This window comes from Physeter macrocephalus, chromosome 8 (assembly GCF_002837175.3).
Source record: "Physeter macrocephalus isolate SW-GA chromosome 8, ASM283717v5, whole genome shotgun sequence".
Taxonomy (NCBI): domain Eukaryota; kingdom Metazoa; phylum Chordata; class Mammalia; order Artiodactyla; family Physeteridae; genus Physeter; species Physeter macrocephalus.
This window is the reverse complement of record NC_041221.1, coordinates 13727403-13750669: the sequence shown is the minus strand read 5'-3', so window position 1 is coordinate 13750669 and position 23267 is coordinate 13727403. Positions and strand designations below refer to the sequence as shown.

The 23267-nt window shown below is 44.2% G+C and overlaps 1 protein-coding gene across 7 annotated transcripts in view; it reads right to left on the bottom strand.

Moving 5' to 3' along the window:
• TRAPPC10 (trafficking protein particle complex subunit 10) overlaps nucleotides 1-22943 on the bottom strand; it is a 94228-nt gene extending 71285 nt beyond the window's left edge. For 2 of the 7 annotated variants that reach the window (XM_028492708.2, XM_055086444.1), the window contains exon 1: nucleotides 22238-22664. In XM_028492708.2, the coding sequence (XP_028348509.2) occupies nucleotides 22238-22628 (391 nt within the window). In that variant the 5' untranslated portion in view covers nucleotides 22629-22664. The other 5 variants (XM_055086446.1, XM_055086445.1, XM_024120188.3 and 2 more) reach the window with 5 other exon arrangements.
• Nucleotides 22944-23267: the final 324 nt, after the last annotated feature.

The following is a 23267-nucleotide window of genomic DNA, read 5'->3' as shown; positions in this document are numbered from 1 at the left end:
GATGAACGTAGGGGCAGGACAGGAATAAAGATGCAGACATAGAGAATGGACTTGAGGACACGGGGAGGGGGAAGGGTAAGCTGGGACAAAGTGAGACAGTAGCATTGACATATATACACTACCAAATGTAAAACAGATAGCTAGTGGGAAGCAGCTCAGCTCGGTGCTCTGTGACCACCTAGAGGGGTGGGATAGGGAGGGTGGGAGGGAGACGCAAGAGGGAGGGGATATGGGGATATATGTATACGTATAGCTGATTCACTTTGTTATACAGCAGAAACTAACACAACGTTGGAAAGCAATTATAGTCCAATAAAGATGTTAAGGGAAAAAAGGAAAGAAAAGAAAAACCTATGCACAGAGTAAACAAATGAAGTGCCTCTTACACACCCCCTCCCAAGTGTCCCCCACAGGAAATCCTGTTATACGATATAAAACTTGTCTAAGTGGAGACGATAAAGTAACAATTTTTCTTATATTCAATCATAAAATAAATCTTTAATCTGTGTCCTAAATTTAATTTTAAAAGATTATAGGTCAATTAGCACATCTGTCAAGGGCAAAGACGTCATCTGACAATAACCGGGGACTTAACAAGTGACCATTTGATCTCAGTGCCTGTTAGGAGCCAAACTGTGTCCCTGCAAAATTCATATGTTGAAATCCTAACCCCCAGTACCTCTGAATGTGCCTGTATTTGCAGATAAGGTCTTGAAAAGATGATTAAGTTAGAATGAGGGCTTTAGAATGGGCCCTGATCCAATCTGATTGGCATCCTTATAAGAGAAAATGTGGATACACAGACTCTGGGGTGGGAAAAGACCGCATGAGGACACAGCAAGAAGAAGGCTGGCCACCTCCAAGCCAAGGAGGGAGGCCTCAGAAGCCAACCCTGTCGACACTTTGATCTGGACTTCCAGCCACCAGAACTGTGAGAAAACAAGTTTCTGTTGTTTAAGCCGCCCAGTCTGTGGTATTTTGCTATGGCAGCCCTAGCCAATTGATACAGCACCCCTGATTTACATTTGAAGGTCAAATTCTTCTCACCCTTTGAAATTCTACATTGATTGAACATGAAGAAAAGCCTCCCATGATTTTCTCAGAATATATAGCTATTATTAATGATAATACTCCTAAGTCTTTATATTGAGTATTATGAAAAATAGAGATGTCTTTGAAAATGAGCTATAGAGAGCCAGAGCTCTAAAAGAGAGGGACGGGAAAGAGCTTAGGTGTAAAACCCCACAAGAATTAAATCTAGCCTTATGTGATAAGTAATTAAATTAACAGTGTATACTTTGTAGCTCCCCAAAATAGCCCAACCACTTAGCAGAAAAGCCATTCGCGTTCTGAGGTCTGAACTGTAAGAGCCACTTCGTTTTGATCCCATGGGCAACAGGGGCATGAGAAAACCCAATAAGGATTCAGTTGTTAGAAAACAGCTACTAGAAGCAAAAATGAGGCTTCAGATTGATGTGTTCAGAGAACCCTGTTCAGAAAACTGCTGTGTTTATTTTTCTTTCTCAAGAGGCCTATTAAAAGAGTCAACTCAGACTATTTATTTCAACAACTAAGATTTCTTTCTTTTCTTTTCTTTTTTTTTTTTTTTTTTTGGTGAGAGAGGGGAGACATCAAAATAATTTGTAAAAGTAATTCAAAGCACAATCCCATTAATATTGGGTTGGCCAAAAAGTTCCTTCAGTTTGTAAGTAAAAATAAAAGACATTTTTCATTTTCACCAAGAACTTACTGAGCAATGTATTCAGTTTTGTCCCACTACCTTCTGCCATTTTTCAGGCAACTTCATAATTCCATCTTTCCAAAACTTTTTATCTTTTTGAGCAAAGAACTGTTCCAGGTGCCTTTTACAGTCTTCCAGGGAATGGAAATTTTTTCCATTAAGAGAATTTTGTAAAGACCGAAAAAAATGGAAATCTGAAGGTGCAATGTCTGGTGAATATGGCGGATGAATCAGAACTTCCCAGCCAAGCTGTAACCGTTTTTGCCTGGTCATCAAAGAAACATGAGGTTTTGTGTTATCCTGATGGAAGATTATGTGTTTTCTGTTGACTAATTCTGGACGCTTTTCGTGGAGTGCTGCTTTCAGCTAGCTGGTCTAACTGGGAGCAGTACTTGTTGGACTTAATCGTTTGGTTTTCCGGAAGGAGCTCTTAATAGAGGACTCCCTTCCAACCCCACCATAAACACAACATGACCTTCTTTGGATGAAGACCGGCCTTTGGTGTGGTTGGTGGTGGTTCATTTCGCTTGCCCCACGATCTCTTCCGTTCCACATCATTGTACAGTGTCTACTTTTCATAGCCCATCACAACTTGTTTTAAAAATGGAATGTTTTCGTTATGTTTCTGTAGAGAATTGCATGCAGAACGGTCAAGGTTTTCTTCGCCTATGTGGAACCCAAACACCAAAGCAATTCACATAACCAAGATGGTGCAAATGATTTTCATTGCTTGATTTGGATATTTTGAGTATGTCGGCTATCTCCTGCGTGGTATAACGTTGATTGTTTCTCAATTATTGTTTCGATTTGGTCACTCTCAACTTCAACTGGTCTCCCCGACCGTGGAGCATCGTCCAGTGAGAAATCTCCAGCACGAAACTTCTCAAACCACTTCTGGCACGTTCGATCAGTCACAGCACCTTCTCCATACACTGCACAAATCTTTTTTTGTGTTTTCAGTTGCATTTTTACCTTTCTTGAAATAATCTAGCATAATATGCCGAAAACGTTGTTCTTCCTCCACCTTCAATATTAAAATGGCTACACAAAAATTCACCAATTTTGGTTAGTTTTTTTTTTTTAAATGCATGCTGATACGACAGCTGTCACAATACAATCTAACAAAATTGTTTCAAATGAAGTTAAAGACAACTAAGCGCTACCAGAGCCATCTTACGGAAAAAAACGGAACGAACCTTTCGGCCAACCCAATATAAATCTCTCTCTCCGTGTGTGTGTGTGTGAAAAAAAAAAAAAAAGAAAGAAAGAAGCAAAAAAGATTTGAACCTACATTTGAAAGAATACACCATAAATCTAAGTATATCAGCCTAGAATGAGTGATACCAAGATACGCACAATTGTTGGACTTGAGAGAAAAAGAAAATAAATCAGTTGGGTGTGTAGGTAAAAAAGCAAGTGACTTGAAAGGGAAAGAGATTAGACTATCATCAAACTTTTGGACAGCAATACTCATGCCAAAAAAGTTCACATTAAGATACTCAAGGAAAGAAAATGTGGGTCAATGATTTTCTGACCAGCAAAACGGATATACATTGTGACAAAAGGGAATAGACAAACTGTTATTATCATGCAGGAGCTCAAAGAAGATTGTTCCTATGAGCCCTTTTGTGTGTATCTGCTAGAGCAGGGGTCCCCAACACCTGGGCCACTGACCAGAAACAGTCAGAGGCCTGTTAGGAATCGAGCTGCACAGCAGGAGGTGATCAGCAGGCCAGCAAACGAATGAAGCTTCATCTGCCACTCCCCATCACTCCCCATCACTCGCATTACCACCTGAACCATCTCCCCTTCCCCCGGGTCCATGGAAAAATTGTCTTGCACAAAACCAGTCCCTGGTGCCAAAAAGGTTGGGGACTGCTGTGCTAGAGAATGGGCTTCAGGCAAAGAAAATGACAAGAGAAATTGACATAAAGAATAGAGGTGAACATTAAATGCAGAGTTACTTGTACAACTAATACTAAGTGAAGGTTGAAAGACAGAATATAGTTTGCAGTTGTCTGTATGGTCCAATCATGCAAATATAGTACAAACGTATTTTAAACGGAGAGAGAATGGACAGAACAATGCAACAAAAAATGTTAATCTATTTTCAGTAATTATAAAGTTGGTGGTATTATTAGCATTACTTTTGCTGAAACTGCTGTGTATGTGATATGGGGAAAGGCAAACAAATAATAATAAAATATGATAATTCTATTATTCCCTATTTCCTTGAGAGCCAGGATTCTCAGTGTTTAAGAAATGAGATAAAAATGTAATATAGAAGAGATTTAGTTTTAAAAATCTGTGGACATGAATTTAATTTTTAAGTATGAATTTATGAAGTGTCTAATGTTTCAGTTCTGTCCACTGAAAAGGCTTAGAAATACTGGGTTGGCCAAAAGGTTCCTTTGGTTTTTAAGTAAAAATAAAAGACACATTTTTCATTTTCACCAAGAACTTTACAGAACAATGTATTCACCGTTTTGTTCCACTACCTTCTGCCATTTTTCAGGCAACTTCATAATTCCATCTTCCCAAAACTGTTTATCTTTTTGAGCAAAGAACTGTTTCAGGTGTCTTTTACAGTCTTCCAGGGAACTGAATTTTTTTCCATTAAGAGAATTTTGTAAAGACTGAAATAAATGGAAATCCAAAAGTGCAATATCTGGTGAATATGCCAGATGAATCAGAACCTCCCAGCCAAGCTGTAACAGTTTTTGACTTGTTATCAAAGAAAATGTGGGCTTGTGTTATCCTGATGGAAGATTATGCTATTTCTGTTGACTAATTCCAGACGCTTTTCATCAAGTGCTGCTTTCAGTTGGTCTAACTGGGAGCAGTACTTGTTGGAATTAATCGTTTGGTTTTCCGGAAGGAGCTCTTAATAGAGGACTCCCTTCCAACCCCACCATAAACACAACATGACCTTCTTTGGATGAAGACCGGCCTTTGGTGTGGTTGGTGGTGGTTCATTTCGCTTGCCCCACGATCTCTTCCGTTCCACATCATTGTACAGTGTCTACTTTTCATAGCCCATCACAACTTGTTTTAAAAATGGAATGTTTTCGTTATGTTTCTGTAGAGAATTGCATGCAGAACGGTCAAGGTTTTCTTCGCCTATGTGGAACCCAAACACCAAAGCAATTCACATAACCAAGATGGTGCAAATGATTTTCATTGCTTGATTTGGATATTTTGAGTATGTCGGCTATCTCCTGCGTGGTATAACGTTGATTGTTTCTCCATTACTGTTTCGATTTGGTCACTCTCAACTTCAACTGGTCTCCCCGACCGTGGAGCATCGTCCAGTGAGAAATCTCCAGCACGAAACTTCTCAAACCACTTCTGGCACGTTCGATCAGTCACAGCACCTTCTCCATACACTGCACAAATCTTTTTTTGTGTTTTCAGTTGCATTTTTACCTTTCTTGAAATAATCTAGCATAATATGCCGAAAACGTTGTTCTTCCTCCACCTTCAATATTAAAATGGCTACACAAAAATTCACCAATTTTGGTTAGTTTTTTTTTTTTAAATGCATGCTGATACGACAGCTGTCACAATACAATCTAACAAAATTGTTTCAAATGAAGTTAAAGACAACTAAGCGCTACCAGAGCCATCTTACGGAAAAAAACGGAACGAACCTTTCGGCCAACCCAATATAAATCTCTCTCTCCGTGTGTGTGTGTGTGTGTGTGTGTGTGTGTGTGTGTGTGTGGTCACTCACTTGGGGACACGTGGATATGAGGATGGGGCCAGTCAGGGCGCCCACAGGCAGCTCCAGGGGTGTCTGCGGACCATTGGCATCGGCGCGTGGCAGCACCCAGGCAGGAGCAATGACTGACGACAGGCAGAGGGGCCACTCAAACGTAAAGGGAAACATCAGGGGACAGTGGCCTTGCTCTGCGGAGGGACACAGGCACTCCGTCTGGATGGTGCCCAGGCTTGCTGGCACCTGACCCCAGGCTGGGCCTAAGCCCAATGGCTGAGGAGAGCCCAGCTCAGACGCTCCCCAAGAAAGGAGGGCAGAGCCCCAGGTTTCTGATTATCTGAACCTGTTTTCTTATTTACACCAGTTGTGATTAGACTTGCTGTTCCATGCAGTCAGATGACTGATGCAGACCTCCGCTATTTCCTGAATTATGACTGCATGCTCTGAGATTTTTAGAAGCATATATTCATGTATTAATCATGTAATTTTAAACTTTCTTTGTTAAAAGCAGATAAGAACTAATTAAACACGGGGAGGGGGGAAGAATTCAGAAAGATGATTTCAGTGACTTAAGCATAAATGGATCATATTTCAACAAACTCAGCTTAACATTTTCTTAAAATTTTTAAAACAGAAGGACAATTATAAAGTAGTTAACTTATACCAACGTAAAAAGACACTAACACATGTCCAACAAAACATAAATAACTACAGATAAAGATATATCATTCAGATTTTATTTATTTGTTTGTTTATTTTTGGCCATGCTGTGTGGCTTGTGGGCTCTTAGTTCCCCGACCAGGGATTGAACCCGGGCCACAGCAGTGAAAGCGCCGAGTCCTGACCACTGAACCACCAGAGAATTCCCTCATTTGGATTTTAGATGACCAACACTAAGAGAGTAATAAAAAGCTGGCTATTTTTGAAACAACTCTAATTTTCAAAGAAGTCGATTATAACTAAAAATAGAAACGTGTAGGCTAGACAGTCTTTTAGACCCAAGATGCTATCACTAAGATGACAGTCTAAGCAAAGCTGAGTAACAGGCCCAGGCAGACCCATGAGGATGCGGCAGACCCACCTCGGCCGGCCGTGGCCAGGGCCAGTCACAAACTGTCAGTCACATATCATCTGTTGCACCCTTCACCATCCTAAAGAGCAATGAAAACTTTCAATCATTTTACGCACTAAACTTTTATTTTAGGGTCCACTAGAACTGCAAATCCACAAAGTTACTTAGTGTCAAAGCATTTTTAAAATTCAGATTTTCAATTCTTAACAGTCAATTGCAACCAGAACAGAATCGGTCTTACGTTGATACTTAAAGAGCAGAGGACTGAGTCCACAGTCCTGCTCTGTGTGAAAATGCCTCCCGCAGATAACAAGCAGTGAATGCGTCATCCTCCTGAAAACCTACATCCAAACCAAACCGTGCAAAGTGGTTCCATTAGGGGGAGGAGATTACAGAGGGGCTCACAGTCTGCATCTCAGGAATGTGGGATGTCTAAACTAGACTAAAATAAAGGCACATAGTCTCTTAATCTAGAAGAAAAGTGTTTGTATCTATGTTCAAAAAGCCATACATTCGTTGTTGCTAATGTTCCTATAATGTTTATGTAATCATTTTTAAAAGATTTTAGCACTCGGTTATGACATAAGATTGAACTTGGCACGAAGCAGTCTGCGAAAAAGTAGCAGAAGTTACCAAATGTGGTTTGGAAGCTCCAGAGCTACCAATTGTGCCTCGGGGGAAACTGAGAAAAGTCACCTCTCCATTCGGGAAGAAACAGGGTTTTCATACTTATAGAATCATTACTTCCAATGGTTCTCTCCCAGACGCATGTTACGGGCAGTCGGAAATCTACGTAACTGGCCTACTCCCTGGGGCCTGGGAACATGTTACATTACATGGCTAGGGAGAATTAAGGCTGCAGGTGGATGAAGGCTGCTAGTCAGCTGACCTTAAAGAGATGATCCTGGATTATCTGGACAGGCCCATTGGACTCACAAGGGACCTTAAGTAGGGAAGAGGGAGGCGGAAGAGCCACAACCAAAGAGATGGCATCACAAGAAAGACTGAACTGGTGTCACTGGCTTTGAAGGCGGAGGGGCCCAGAGAGCCAAGGATGTGGGCACCTCTAGAAGCCAGAAAAGGCAGGAAACGGATTCTCCCCCGGAGCCTCAGGAAGGATCAGCCCTGCCCACATCTTGATTTTAACCTAAGGAGACCCACTCAGACTTCTGGCCTCCAGAGCTCTGAGAGAATATCTCTGTTACTTTAAGGCACAAAGTCTACGTAATTTGTTACAGCAGCCGCAAAAAACTGACACAACTATCAAAAGTGCATGACAGACTTAAAAGGGAAAAATAAAAGCATTTGATTTGTGCTGCCGCCCCCCCTGCCCCCCCCCCAAAACTATGTAATCTGATCTGATGATCCGGGAGGATGTGCTAAACTATAGAGGGTTTGGCCCCAGGTGAGAGCTAGCTAACAAAAGTCAAAAGAGGGCCCCTCTGTTTACCGTGCATTCTCGGACAGCACTCTGCACAGGCGCCCTGAGCCCTCCCAGCAGCCCCGGGACCGAGGGCCACCCCACACGTGGAGGCCCAGGCACCCGGCACCTGCTGAGTCAAGCGGCTCCCAAGCACCAGAGGGGGGCCGAGCCGCATGGGGCAGCCCACTCTGAACTCAACGTTCTTGGCTGCCGCTCCGAGCTGCTTCTCTGTTTCCTCATTTTATTGTTTCCTAAGGAATCTGCAGTGGCTGTGTTGACACAGCTTGGCTGAAAACACAGGTTCCAGAAGACCTTCCGCCAACAAGAATGCACCTTTCTGTCACTGGTATCCCACTGTTACCAATGCTTAAACATACAAACTGTGAAGGTCCTAACACAAAAGTATGAAAGGATCAGGAAATTACAACCATGAGAAAGTGGCAAATAAAAACCCAATGTTCAGCCAATCTGCCGCTGAGGACAGCTTTCCTAAACACCTGCTACCGTGTATTTTCAATATCAGTATTTTTATTTGGAGATCTATGTTGGATGAAAGATATTAAATAAAGATTTTAAATATTTGTTGATACTCTCATACAGTACAATTCTTCTTCAAATTCTTTAGTGTAATCTCAGTAAAAGGAAAGAGTAACTTTTCTAATAAAATGCACCTCGCGTTTTCTCTTACATTGTTGAAGACATCCAGGTTACTCAGTCTGTTAATAAGACGGCTGTCTTCAACTATCTAGTGGGCAACGTCTTAACTTAAAAAAAACAAAAGGGTCAGATTTATCCTTTATGGCTCCAGAGGCTCCACAGCACTAGAGGGTGGATTGTGGCTCCACGTGAAGAAGTGTGTGGTGTAGACAGAGGAACCTGCCTTTGGCTCATCCGCACCTGACGACCTCCTAGCTGGGTCTCTGGAGACTAGGCCGCTGTGGAGAGGCTGCACTAGGACTAGGGAACCTACCTCAGGCCCTTCCAAGCAAGCGATGCTATGACTTTACTTCCAAAAGAGTCAAAGGAAATATATAATTTATCTAACATTTGCTTTATATAAAAGTTTATAAAAACAGCCATTCTTTAAGCATGCTGTTAACAAAATAAAGCTACGCTTCACTGTTAGGCGGCTGACTCCTATTGGAAAACAAGAAGTGTTAAGGAGGGCGCTGTCTTTAACCCTAAGCACACGTGCGCTCACCCTCAGACCGTACGTTCCTTAATTTCTCCTCAACAGCTTCTAGTACAACAGACCTTCAAATGGACAAAAAAAAAGTCCAAAGTCACAAACTGGGAAGTCACTGCAGCCTATTCAATAATATGTAAAACGTATTTTCCATAATTTATGTGTAGTGTCAATGTGGTAATAAAATTGAATTAATGCCTCAAAGTGGTAGCTCTTTCACGGGGAAAACTAATATCAAATGTGTACTCCTGGAATACGGAAGCCCTCCCCAGGTGTCTTCCCAGGGTATCTGTACAGGAAAGGTTTTCACATTTGGGGGTGGGGGCAGGGAGTGAAGGCTAATGAGAAAGAACAAAAAAGACCCAGATGGCATACAGATTCTGCAAGTATTAATAGAAATTAAGGTTTAGCCTGTGCCCGAAAATGACCAGGCAACCGATGGCCCATTTCTACACATAAACACCGCGCTCCCTTCACTGGAAGGTGGATACTGAGAAGAAAAGCAAATGAACCCTCCCGCAGCTCTGAGCCACAGAGGCCAAGTTTAAAGAAAAGTAATTCCTCCAGTCGACATGATGGGAATCGCCTGCACTTGGTCGTCAGTTGTCACAGATCCCCTGCGTCAGGCCTTCCAAAATAACGGTGATTTTAAATCACAACTCAGCACACCCTGCCATGTCATCACTAGCTTTCATGTTAGGCTGTTCCATCCAGCTTTCCCCCAGCCTGACTGTGACAGGCACACGTGCTCCCCTCCCCCACCCCGTGTCCCTCACTCCTGGTACCCAGTCTACGCAACAGTCACCACCCTGCAGGTGTGACCAAAGGGACAAAGTACAATGTGTGAGTGTTAATCAAGTTTCATACGGTGGGAGTTTGCAGAAAAGGAACTACAGCCAATACATAGAGACTACTCACAAGATAGAAAGTCCCGAAGTCTTTCTTTTTTGACATGAAAGACAAGTTAACACACATGCCAAGCGTTAAGGAGGTCTGAGTACACACTTCTAACCGGGGAACAGCAGTCACCTTCTCTAGCACTCAGACACCACACTAGACTTAAAACTGAAGGGTTCCAACAGAAATAGAAAGATCGGATAAATGCATCTAAATATGAGAAGACTGAAGAATCAGCCTTTGAAGGCTTACATATTTTTAAAATAAAGGAAATATAGTAAGATTGTAGCAGTTTGAATCACAGCATTTGCAAGTTCAGGAAGAGATCTAGCTCACTCCAGGCACGCCCCTGACCTGAGGCCTTGGATAGAGGGGTTCCCAAACGGCTCTTTCCCTGGATTTCCCCTTCACCTCCTTAAGGTCTGTTCAAAGATCGCTCTCTTTCTCAATGTGGTCTAACTGCAGTTTTCAAAAGGTGCGCCATTATGAAGGGGGTTTGAGAACATCTAGCAAGACTAAGTGTTTACCACAGTCCCAGCAATCCTTGCAGCGCTCTACCCCGACAGGTACACGGGGAAAATGACAAGACAGATGCACACGCAAGGCTATTCAGTGCAAGACTATGTCAAACAGCAAGAGATGAAACCATTCAAATTCCACTGATGGGAGACCGGTGGAATAAACCACGGCACATGGACATGACAGAGTTCTAGGGGACTATAAAAAGCAATGGGAAAGATCTCACACGCTATGTCCACCAGGAAACGTTGAGGGAAAATAGCGAAGTGGGAAAAATGTGTGTGTAGTTTGTAATCTCTTACCTAAGAAGGGGAAATACAAATATGTATGAATGTCTCCTATAGAAGGAGACTATTTAGGTAAGGGCAGGGATACGGTAGAGAGGACAGGGGTATACGCTAGATTGTTTTAAATGTATCGTGTTGGTAGATTTGCCTTTGGAAGCATGTATTTTATATAATTAAAAACAAATTAAATTTTAAAAAAGCTTTCCCTAAAAATACCAGGAAAATATAAAACAAATGAGGTTATTAAATGTATGTGCAGTTCGTAGAAATTTGACTATTCATTCCTAGTGGGGTAACATATCCAAATGCCACAAAGAACTACTAAAAAAGTTTTAAGTCTATCTTCACTAGTCACTTTGTTGATGGCAGAGTTAAAGTGTTATTCAGAGGCTGTGGAAGGTGGAGTAAGTAGTTCCCTGGACCTGCAGCACCAGCATCGTCTGGGTGTTTGTTACAAGTGCTGGTTCCCAGGCCCCACCCCATACCTGCTCAGTCAGAAACTCTGGGGTGGGGCCTGGCCTCAGGTTCCAACGAGCGCTCCACTGGATTCTGATCCAGTCTGAGAACCTCGCTCTAACACGATCATCCCTGAAAACTGGAGGAAAGAAAATATAAAAGAGCAGGAAGAAAGCAAATATAGAGGATAGAGCGGTTAAACAAAACCCTGAAGTCCTGAATTTGAATTGAAAAGATCAAAGGGAACTCAGGATGTGCTTCCACCTTTAAATTCCTAGCTCTGCCCCCTGAAAAAGCCCAGCAGCAACTAGAAGCCCAAGCACACAGACTGGGGTCTCCAAATACCATCTCCCACTAGAAGGAATCAGGGCTCCCTGGAGAATGGCTACTCCAGGTCCAGACAGGAAATGCACAAAATGAGTCTGGAACATTGCAATCATACCAGAGAGCAAGGAAACTAACAAAGTTTCCTACACTCACAAGCCTGCTGGCAAAGAGGGAACCTGCCCATCAGTAAGGATAACAAGTGCTATGGACTGAAACAAACCAAGTATGTTTAAATCCTTAAGTTCATAAAGATACTACAGAAATAAAATAAAATAAAAATAAGTAAAAGCTAATTGATCACCAATGAAGAATACTAGTGAACTAACTCATTTTGAGAAGTTATGTAAAGGAGAAGAATCAAGCATTTGGTCTGCCTTTCCTATACAAACTATACCACTGGGTAACCGAATAACATAAACAAATGTGTGTGTGTGTGTGTGTGTGTGTGTGTGTGTGTGTGTGTACAAATACACACTCTTTACAGAAATCTTTCAGATAATAAATGAAGAAATGGTAAAATTAGAATAAATAGCATGGTTTTGCAACCCTTAGGGAATTAAAGATGTGAGAATAAATATCTGCTAACATCACAAAAAGAGAGACCACCAGACATTATTGCACCTGCTGACAGAAGAACACACCACCACCTGTGCAAGTCTTGCCAGAAAAATCCAAACTGCCTTCTGACCCAGACTCGGGCTCTGACACCCTACAGGAAACAGAGGACAGAGGATGGTGTTCAAGGACACCACAGGACACAGCTGGCACAGTCCAGGCAGGGGACCACAAGACACACCCCCTGGGCTCCTCAAGAAGCTGCAAGGAACAAAAGAGGGATGGGGGGGGGAAATCAAGATTTCAAGAGAGACTGAAGACATTTACCTAGAAACCTTATTTGGATACTAAATAATTCAAAGAATTTTTTTAAAAAAGACATTTCAGACATGTTGGAAATGTAAACGCTGAATATTTGATACTAAGGAATTGTTTTTTTTAGATGCCATAAAAGTTTTTGCAGTTCTGTTATTTAGAAGTCCTTGTTTTTTAGAGATCCATACTGTCTTAGCTCAGGCTGCCATGACAAAACACCCCAGATGGAGTGGCTTAAACAACACAATTGTTTTCCTCCTCGTTCTGGAGGCTGGAGTGCAAGGCGCCTGACTGTGCTCCCAGGGAGGGCTCTCCTTCCTGACTTGCAGAGCGCAAGTGCCCTCCCAATCTCTCCTCCTCTTCTTATGAGGTCAGTGACACCACTATAAGGTACCCACCCTCATGACCCAAGCCAACGCTGATGACCTCCCAGAAGGTCGCATCTCCAAATACCACCACATTAGGGGCTTGGGCTTCACTATATGAATTTGGGCGGGGCACACAAATATTCAGTCCGTAACACATACATTTACTGATAAATGTGTGATGCCTGAGATTTGCTTCAAAATAACATCGGATTGGAAGGAATGGGGGGTATAAAGAAGCAAGATTGACATTCGTTCAATTGTTGAAGTTGAGCGATAGGTTTGTAAGGTTTCTTCACATAATTCTATTTCTTTTTACATATTTGCAAGTTTCTGTAATAAAAAGTTTGAAATGTTAACAATTCTGCCATTTCTCTTACCCTTTTCTCTTTCTCCTTTTTGGCCTAGCACGTATCACCTATTACATAATTTACTATGTATGTACACTGTCTATCTCCTTTTGCTGGAACGTAAGCTCTAAGAGGGCTGGGGTCTTTGCTCACAGGTGTAACCCAAGCACCTGCAACAGCACCTGGCACAGAAGAGAGGCTGAGTACACATTCGCTGATGGCGAATCTAGCCCAACTCCCTCAAGTTCTACACTAGACAATTCAGGGCCCCCAAAGGACAGGATATCCTACAGAAGATGCAATGACGGCGCTGGCTGTCAAGTTCTCCGAGCATGAATTTAATTTTAGAATGAGTAAGATTATACTAAGTATTTCCAGTACGGCTGCCCTACTCAGTTCTTCGACTGCGGAACTAAAGGAAGTGATATTTTTATTTTACTTAACTCTATGGCAAAGGCTTTCTCTCAGGGGTAATTTTAGGGACAATCCTCCCTTCCGTGTGGGCAGACAGTGTCTGACACCCCGACCACTAGGTAAGGTCGTGGGGGAGGAGGAGTCGCCACCTTGCTGCTGGTCCTCGCCGCGCTACCAAATACCGAGGGGTCCTGGTCAGGCACAGCGAAACTGGCCCTCAGGGCTTTAACCTCAAAATGACCTGACGGCCCTTCCCGCTGTGCACCTCAATGCCTAGAAACTTTTGAGCTGACCCAGCCGGACTAAGAGTGCCTACAAACGGTGAGCTACGGATGTACTAAAAATTGTTACCACAGGGGTTATTGTTAGTTCCAAGGCTCTACCTAAAATTTCAGCTCTGAAACTTAGGCAACAACTTCCAAGCACTAAACAGATCTGTTAAAAATAAGAAAACTTCCAAACATATCCCACTCTGTGGTGAAACCAACGTCTAAGCCTACTGTCAGTTTCTTCATAATTTCTCTGCTCACTTTTTAAAAACTTTTGCAAACAAAGGCCTAAAATAATATTGAGGAATGAAACATCATGTAACACTTGTGCAGGAAGACAAAAGCCTTTATTTCCCTAAGGGAAAAAAGAGGGAAAGAGAGATTGCAGAAAACGTTCATCTGTTCCTAAGAGATCACCCCACCTTGTATCAACATGTCAAGCCCCAATTCCAGATGCCAGGGCACTCACCGCTCCTCGGTCAGGAGCAGAGTGAGGACAGGCCTCCAAGCAGAGGAAGTGATATAAAACCAAAGACACGCGATGGATGCCGGCCGACGTGCACCTGAATGCCAATGCAGACACTGCAGTGAAGGAGCTGAACAGGGCGCCCAAAAGATCTGTCCACGTCTTGACGCCCCAGAACCTGAGAATGAACCTAATTTGGCAAAGGGGTCTTTACAGATGTGATTAAGCTCAGGCTCTCAAATAAGATCATTCCAGATCATATATGGATGGGACCTAAATCCAATGACAAGAGGTCATTTGTCAGGTCAGATAAGAGACAGAAGGGAAAACACAGGGAGAGAGAAAGCAGTGTGAAGACAAGGCAGAGACTGGAGTAATGTGGCTACAAGCCAAGGAATGCCAAGGATTTCTGGGAGCTGGAAAGAGGCAAGAAAGGATTCCCACCCCGCCCACCCCCACAAAGCCTTGGGAGGGAGTACAGCCTTGCTGACACTCTTGATTTTCAACTTCTGGTCTCCAGAACTGTGAGAGAATAAATTTCTGTTGTTTTAAGCCATCCAGTTTCTGGCAACTTGTTACAGCAGCCCTAGAAAACTAATACATATGGTATAAAATACAAAAATAGAATGTACATCTTTCCTAGTGCTACACCAATTCATCTTTTAGGTATGTTTTTGGCCATACTTCTCATATGTCAAAGTAAACCCAGATGAACAGGCAATTCAGAAGAGGTCCAAGCACGAGTAAACGCATAAAAAGAACCTCACTAATTGTCAGGTATATAACACCAAAACAACTCTGATGGTCTTGGGCTGGGCAAAGAGTTCTTAGGTATGATATCGAAAGTAAAATCCATAGAAAAAAAATTGGTAACTGGATTTCATCGAAATTTAAAATGTTTGTACTTCAAAATACATTAACTGAAAGACAACCAAAGATCAGGACCAAATATTTGCAAATCATCTATCTGATAAAGGACATATATCAAGAAAATACAGTGAAACCTTACAACTGATGCAAATGTACAGAGCAGCATTACTCATGACAAAAAGTTGGAAACGATCCAAATGTCCATCAACTGGCGAATGGATAAACCAGATGTGGTCCATCCACACAGTGGAATACTAGTCAACAATTAGAAAAGGAGCAAATTATAGTTGGTGCAACACGGATGAACCTCAGAAACACTGCAGAGTGAAAGAAGCCGGACAGAAGACAGCATATTACGTGATTCACTTCTTTGAAATGTCTAGAAAATGCAAATTTATAGGGACAGAAAGCAAATTAGTGGCTGCCTATGCCTGAGGATAGGAGCAGAGATTGACTGCTAACAAGTTCTTGGGGTGATGGAAATGTTCTAGAACTGAATTATGGTGATGGCTGCACAACTCTGAATATTTACTAACAGCCAGAGGATTGTACATGTACAATGGATATTAATTTTATAGTATGTAGATTAGAGCTCTTCATAAAGTTGTTCAGAAAAAGTCATCCATCAGACTGGCAAAAATTAAAAAGATGGCTCCCATCCAGTGGGGCAGAGTATATCTCAGAGGATAGCTTTTTCACAGAGTGGTTGAGGGGCAGGTTTCAAAATTTAAACTGCTCCCCGCTTCTGACCCAGCAATTACACTTCTAGACTCCATTTTTTATAATGAAAATGTATTCCTGTTCTTATTGATACACATTTAAGGTTAAAGTTTCCTTTCGAAAAGTTACAGCTGTATCTTCTTTCAAGGCTTTATCCAAACGCCAGGCTGACAGTCCCTCCGTCCTAAATGTTCCACAGCAGAAGCTGAATCATCGATCGGAGAATGCTTTGTTTTGGTCACAGTTAAATTTCTATTGACTTATAGTAAAGCAAACATATCTGAACACAACTCAGAAGGACCATTTCAAAGATTATGGTCCCTACCATACCACTGAGCTTTTCTTTTACTGGATTAACATGTATTTCCTCAATTCAAAAACTCCCAACAGAGAATGTCCCAGTATCAAAAAGAAGAAAAAAAACTAAGTGCATAGCAGTTTACCTAAAAGCAAGTCTGAGTGATCAGGATTCAGATTCTACAAAATGGTCTTGAAGAAGACGTGTGTTTGAAGGAAACAACCTTACACCATCAAAAGCGCCTGCCTTGTGGAAGCGGCCAATGACGTATGACACAGTTTTCCCTTTACAGTAACGTTTACGCCTTTGTTGACTTGACTTCTTCAACAAATAGGTACTGAGCACCAACTACGTGCTCAGCACCGTCCAGGCGCCAGAAGCACAGCAGTGATCATAACAGATCAAGTTCCCGCAGTTTGGAACCTCACGTTCTAGCGGGCGGGCAGCCCGGGTTAGGGGTGAAGAGAAACAATCCACCATGAAAAAACAAATGTTCTATCATGCGGGTGCTGAGCCAGTAAGACCGAACAAAGTCGAAGCGATGCCAAACCCTAAGCAGGCCTGGGAAGTGGCACATGAGCAGCCCAGGGAGCGGGAGGGAAGCACCCAGGGGGTCAGGAAAGCAATGCGGGCACCACGGGAACAGGGGCTGCAGGGACCCAGTGGTTAAAGGCACAGCCAGGAGGCCAGTGCTGGGGCCAGGGGGCGGCAGGCCGCAGAGGGTCTCAGAGCCCATGGGAAGGCCTGGGAATATTACGCTGAGAAGGTGGGTGGCCCCTGGAGGGGCCTGAGCAGAGGAATTACATGCTGTACTTCTCTCTTAGACTGCCTTCGACCCCAGAGAGAACGAGCTTCAAGGGCCAGGCTGGAAATGGCGTGGCCAGCTGGGAGGCTGCTGGGGTCCCAGGGAGAGATGAAGGGGGTAGGGGTTTGGGGGAGCAGCAGTGAAGGTGGGGAGGAGGGGCTGAATTCTAGATCAATTCAAAGACAGAATGCTATTTGCTGGTAGACTGAACGTCGGTCTGAGAGAAAGCAGCTGGGGATGACTACAAGGTCACCAATTTTAAATTTAAAAACCAAACATTCTCTAAGTGCAAAATTCTGTGAATACATTTAAAATTCACGTTAAGAGCAGTTCCAAAGGAACGATTTGACTGAAGGCGGGGACAGAAGGGAGGAAAGACAGAAGGAAAGGTGACAGAAAGGGAGAGAAAGCCCAGGAGGCTGTGGGCAAACGCCAGCAGGGAGACTGTGAGAGAGAGAGGCGATCGGGAGAATCTGAGGCTGCGCAGTCCCCGTCCCGCTGTCTGTCATCTAGATCCGAAGCCCCCAGGCCAGAGCAGAGGGCCCGGAGATCAACAGGGAGCCCCTGGGAGACCACGCACCCAGTCGTGCAATCCATGTGAAAAGACACTCCACTCTGTCAACTGGCAAAAAAGTTTTTTTAGACAAAAAATTCTTCAGTAAGTCACTGACCTTTTCAATAAAAGGTAACCAAGGTGGCCTTTCCTACCTCTTGTTGTGTGGACCAACCACCATGCTGTCAGTTCCTTTCTAGGGAAAGACCGGCTCATGTGTTATGTCTGCCATGCTTGATTACTTCACAGATTCATCAGTGCTTAAATAAAAAAAAAAAAAATCAGACCCCTGAGTCTCATTTGCATAAACCAAACTTTACTAGAAACTCCTCAGAAACACATCTTGTAAATCAGGCACATGAGCCGACGTTCAAGTGGAAAAGGAAGCTTTTCACTTCTGAATTACTGGTTCAATTGAATCCACCCTAGAGCTGGACTAACATACTAGTAGCATGGGTTCCCAAATGTGTACCCAGGTGCTTCAGGGTACCGCAGCAAACCCAGAGAGGGCCCAAAGGATGTTCCAAATTTTTGAGAGGAAACAGCAATACTGAAGATGTCCCAGGCCCCAGCTGAGTTAATCAGTTTCAATACTACATCGTGCAACAGTTCTTTCAATGACATCATTATCATCACAAAACAGGGTAACTGATGTAATAAAAGGCCAAGAATCACCCCCCACCACTGTCAAATAAACAAAGCAGCAGTGTCCAATCTGATTTCCAGGTTAGAGAAGTTGTGCAGTGCTCAACAGGTGCAACCATCCCTAATATGTTACTGTGGTTATCTGGGAATGAAATAAAAATTTTCTTCCAATTTATGTGTATATTTTTTTTCAAATAACTATTGTTAGGGCATAATACTTAATAAAATTATTTGAACCAAACTACTTAATAAATGGAATTATTAAATATTCTTTTTAGCCTAGAGGTGCCATGAAAAAATTACTGAAGACACTAAGGCCACCATGAACAGAGAAAACTGAGAAGTCCCTCCTGAGTAGCTAACATTCTTTTTGCACATTCATCACTCTTCTGAGTGCTTTACACATATTCATTCAATCCCCATATCAACCCTCTGAGACTGGTACCATCCCTGTCCCTATTTCACAGATGAGGAAGTAGTCACACAGTAAGTCCTGCCTGTTTCTAACCACGCACAGGTAGAAGCGATTTCTTCTTCTTTTTTAAATATTTATTTTTTTATTTTGATTTTTATTTTTGGCTGTGTTGGGTCTTCGTTGCTACACGCGGGCTTTCTCTAGTTGCAGCGAGCGGGGGCTACTCTTTGTTGCGGTGCGCGGGCTTCTCACTGTGGTGGCTTCTCTTGTCGCAGAGCATGGGCTCTAAGCACGCGGGCTTCAGTAGTTGTGGCATGCGGGCTCAGTAGTTGTGGCTCCTGGGCTCTAGAGCACAGGCTCAGTAGTTGTGATGCACGGGCTTAGTTGCTCTGCACCACGTGGGATCTTCCCAGACCAGGGATCGAACCCGTGTCCCCTGAACTGGCAGACGGATTCTTAACCACTGGACCACCAGGGAAGCCTGAAGTGATTTCTAAATCAAGAAAAGTACAGGTTCTAATGCCTCAGTCCCTGCCCTCCAAATACAACCCATGGAACCGAGGTTTCCTAAGGAGAAATGTTTCTCCCACTTCTCAATAGGTGATTCCCTACTGGCTTAAGGATTCAATATGGACCAAGACCTGCATTTATGTGTATCAGTTTAAAAAGAAGACATTGTAGGTTACTTTTCCAGCAATGAAACTGAGTGTGGTTAAATCACAAGCACCGTACTTTCATGCTCGATAGAAAACTGCAATGTGCAAATTTAAAAACTTTAACCTACGGGGGGAAAAACAAAGCCCAACCAGGTAAAAAGCATTACGGATCTGCTCAGTTTTGTTGCCTTTTCCCCCCTTTGAAAATTCATAATCTCGGATCCGGAACCCTAAATATAGAGATTGAGAAAAATTAAAGCAGCACCATCCGATGTGACTGGGTGAGAACAGATCATTCGAATGAACACTGCTGTTTTTCAGATACTACACAATTCCACATTGATAGTTATGTGCTATGTGCTAATAAAGAAAAGCCACAAATCAGTGGAATTACAATAGCTTTGTCTGCTAAATGAGATAGCTGGAAAAGGAACATCTCTTTCCTAACATACCCTTGGATCAGAAACCTGTCTTTATTCCAAAGCAGAGAACTGATCCAGTGGTTGAAAAAAAAAAAAAAAAAATCTAAGCTCTAACTTAAATTTAGATCAAATGGATCTGCTGGATTTGTTTCAGTTTCACTGTGCATCTTTCATGATTAGTCAGTTATACTACAGGTATTCACATTGCTATGACCAGGTGATTCATCGCCCAGTGTCATCACACCACTAGTACCGCAGACTGCTCGGTGGACATCCCGGTGCATTTCAGACACATCCTCCAGAATTCAGAAGCTTCACCAGGCCTGGGAGTCTAAGCAGATCCCCCACAGAGGTAGTCACTCTGCACCAGAGGCAGTTAGGCAACAGCTTCGGGACATTTTAATTACGGACTAAAGGCCATTAAAACTTTTAGGTATCTTCGGAATATTATTAAAATAATTTAGCAAGGTTTTCAAGGAACGATGTATTCTGTTTACCCCTAATCTCTGGGGAATTTCCACTCTTCTCATGGCCACAAATGAACAGTTCCTAAATTTACCTCAACTGGTAACATTCTACATTCTTCTCAGAAAGGCTGATGCACAATTCGCTTTCACTCAAAGTAAAACGTTCTAAATCCTATGAACAAAACTGAAAATGAGCACAAACTCTGCTCTCATTTTACAATGAACAAGCACAGACCTCCTCAGGGTGCAATGGCTGGAAAAGTATTAAACAGACTTTTGAAAACTAAAATGCTGCATACTAAAGAAGCTATGTACACAACAGCAAAGCCTCCAGATGGATTTTTTTAAAGCAATTTTCCTACTAGCTCTGTCTACATTGCTTACACTAGCGGCTCCCTTCAACACATGTGCAGCTGAAAGAATGGAACAAGATAAAGAAAGTATAACGTGAAACCAGGACAGCAAGTGCTTTACCGCAGCTTCAGTCCCAGACACACCAAAAGGAAGTCAGCCTTCCTAAAACTTAAAAAATCTTTAACTTTTAAAGGGATCTTTTTAATTTTCAAGGTAACTTTCTCTGAAAGTTTACTGAAGCCACTTTCTTTTCTGAGACTCCAATGAATGAATGGTTGTGCCTTTTAAAACAGAGATACCATCAGTACAGACAACAGTTTTAAACAACGGAAAAACCTCCACCAACATAGCTTTTACAATAAATCTGTAGGAAAGGAAACTATCCTTTAGCTGTCTGTCATGCATGTGGGTATGAAACTAAACTCTAGACCCATATCTCAAACACTACTAGGATAACGATTTACCTGTTTAGTCAAGGTTGAACCCAACCCAAGGTTGAACTTTCTCTTCAGATATGTATTTACATAACGCCCATAGAAACACTGCTATGAGATGTAAGCTAAGGGGTATGCATGAGATACAATTAGACTCGTTAATGTTTCTACAGGCAATACTGATCCAGCACTCACAGTGTGCAGGGCACGTGGGGAGGAGTCTCCAGTGTCTGGAAGACACTGAAACCTAACAGGAAGACCACCCCGAGCCTGGCTCCTCTTCCCTGAGGGTACAGAAAGCACTGGGAATTAACTGCAGGGCCTCCAGATCAGCTCTACACACACCTGTTCTCTTGACTAAAGGTACAGTCTTGAGCAAGACTTGCAGTTGTCCTAGTGAAAAGAGAAAACAGCTTCGAACTATGCAAGTGTCCAAATTTAGATGTGACACCGTCCATTTCCCTGAGAAAGTTTATCAGCTAAAGATAAAGCAACAGACTTCAACTTTAAATATACAATTTCTCAGAGATCTGACAAGAGAAAGCATACAAGGAGAGTATCCATTAAAAAAAAAGAAAGAAAGAAAGAAAAAAAGAAAGAAAAGAAAAAGAGAGAAAAAAACAAGAGAGGGCTCAAGACCTACAAAACCATCTACTAAGGCCTAAGTGCCTGCCTGGATGTTGCTGTAGAAAGAGTGCTTCCTTTCAAAGTGTGTTAGACCATCTGAAAAAAACTAACTGAAGATAAGAACACTGTCAGAGGTCAAAATTCCTACTAGCCTGAAACACCTGTCTGCAAGTCATCAAATGTCAGCCAACATTTCAACACTTTCCATAAGCTCAGTGTTTTTGAAAGTATTTAATTCCGAAGTTATGGCTGTACAAATTAGAGTAAAATTTTCCGTAAGAGAAAAACAATTCCTTTGTGGATGCCTAAATGTGGCGCCAAAAAAAAAAAAAAAAAAAAAAACCCGACACTCAAAATGAAGAGGCACCACTCCAATGATCCAGAGCGTGGATGAGCTCACCGAACCTTTGCAGCCTCATCTGTGAAATGGGTTTCTGCTCTGTGCCAGCGTCTCGGAAGTGCCTGAGCGGCCTGCGGGGAAGAGCCCTGGGTCGCGGTCCCGGCCCGGCAGAGCCGCTGTGCCCAGGCAAGTGCAGCTGGGCACGGCCGACGGGTCCCCTGCGTCTTCCACTACTTAACACGTTACTGAAGTACAAACCCCCGTCTCCTACCAAACACGACAACCGCACGCAAACTTCGTCCACGCTCGCAACCGAGAGCCGGGAGACCCTCTGCGGGACCGGAGGGAACAGTGCGCCTGGAGGAGGCCGTCCCCGCCAGGAAGGACCGGCCCGCGCAGGGCCAGCTGCACAGCCTGCGACCGGACGGGGCGAACAGCGGGGCCCCCTCGGGGCGCGCCCTCCGTCCTGGGCGCCCCGCGCCCCGGGCGCTGTCCAACTGCAGCCGGACAACCGGAAGAGCGTCTCCGAGATCAGAGGTCGCCTCCAGGAGAGAGAGATACGAGGTCGGCCCCGAGGAGGTCGGAGGTCGGCCCCGGGGAGGTCGGAGGTCGCCCGCGGGGTCAGGACCCCGCCGCAGCCGCCGCCCCGGCCACACCTCCATTCCAGGAAGCGGCCCGGCCGGGAGCGCGGGGACCGGGCCGCGGGGGCCGAGGGGCCGGCGACCTGGGCCGGGCTGCACGCCGCGGCTGCCGCCCCCTCCCGCGCCACCGGGCACTCACAGGTGACAATGGGCTTGTTCTCCATGGTGTAGATCACCGGCGGCACCGGCTCCTCAGGGGTGTCCATGGGCGTCCGGCGTCACCGGCCCGGCCTCCTGCGCCCCATGGGCAGCCCGAGGCCGCGCCGGGCCAGCCCGAGCCTAAGAGGCGCCGCAACCGCGACAGCGACGCCCGCCGGGCCGCGCGAAGTAGCTCCCTAGCCGGCCGCCCGCCGTCGCCGCCCGCCGGCCGCATCCGCTTCCGGTGCCGGCGCGCGGTGGTACCGCTTCCGGGGCGCGCGCCTTAAAGGGGAGGCCTTTCCGCCGCGCGGACGCGGTCCTCCGACGGAAAGGTGGTCCAGGCTGAGCGAGTGTTGGCGGAGGTATCCTCCGCGCCTCGGGGCCGAAGTCCGCGCGGGCCGGCTGTGGGCCGCTGTGGGTCCCGTAAGCCGCCCGCCAGGCCGGCGCCCTCGGGCGGACAGGGCTGGCGTGGGGCGGGCAGCCGGGACTCGCTGCGGGGCGCCCACAAGCCTCGCCCGCAGG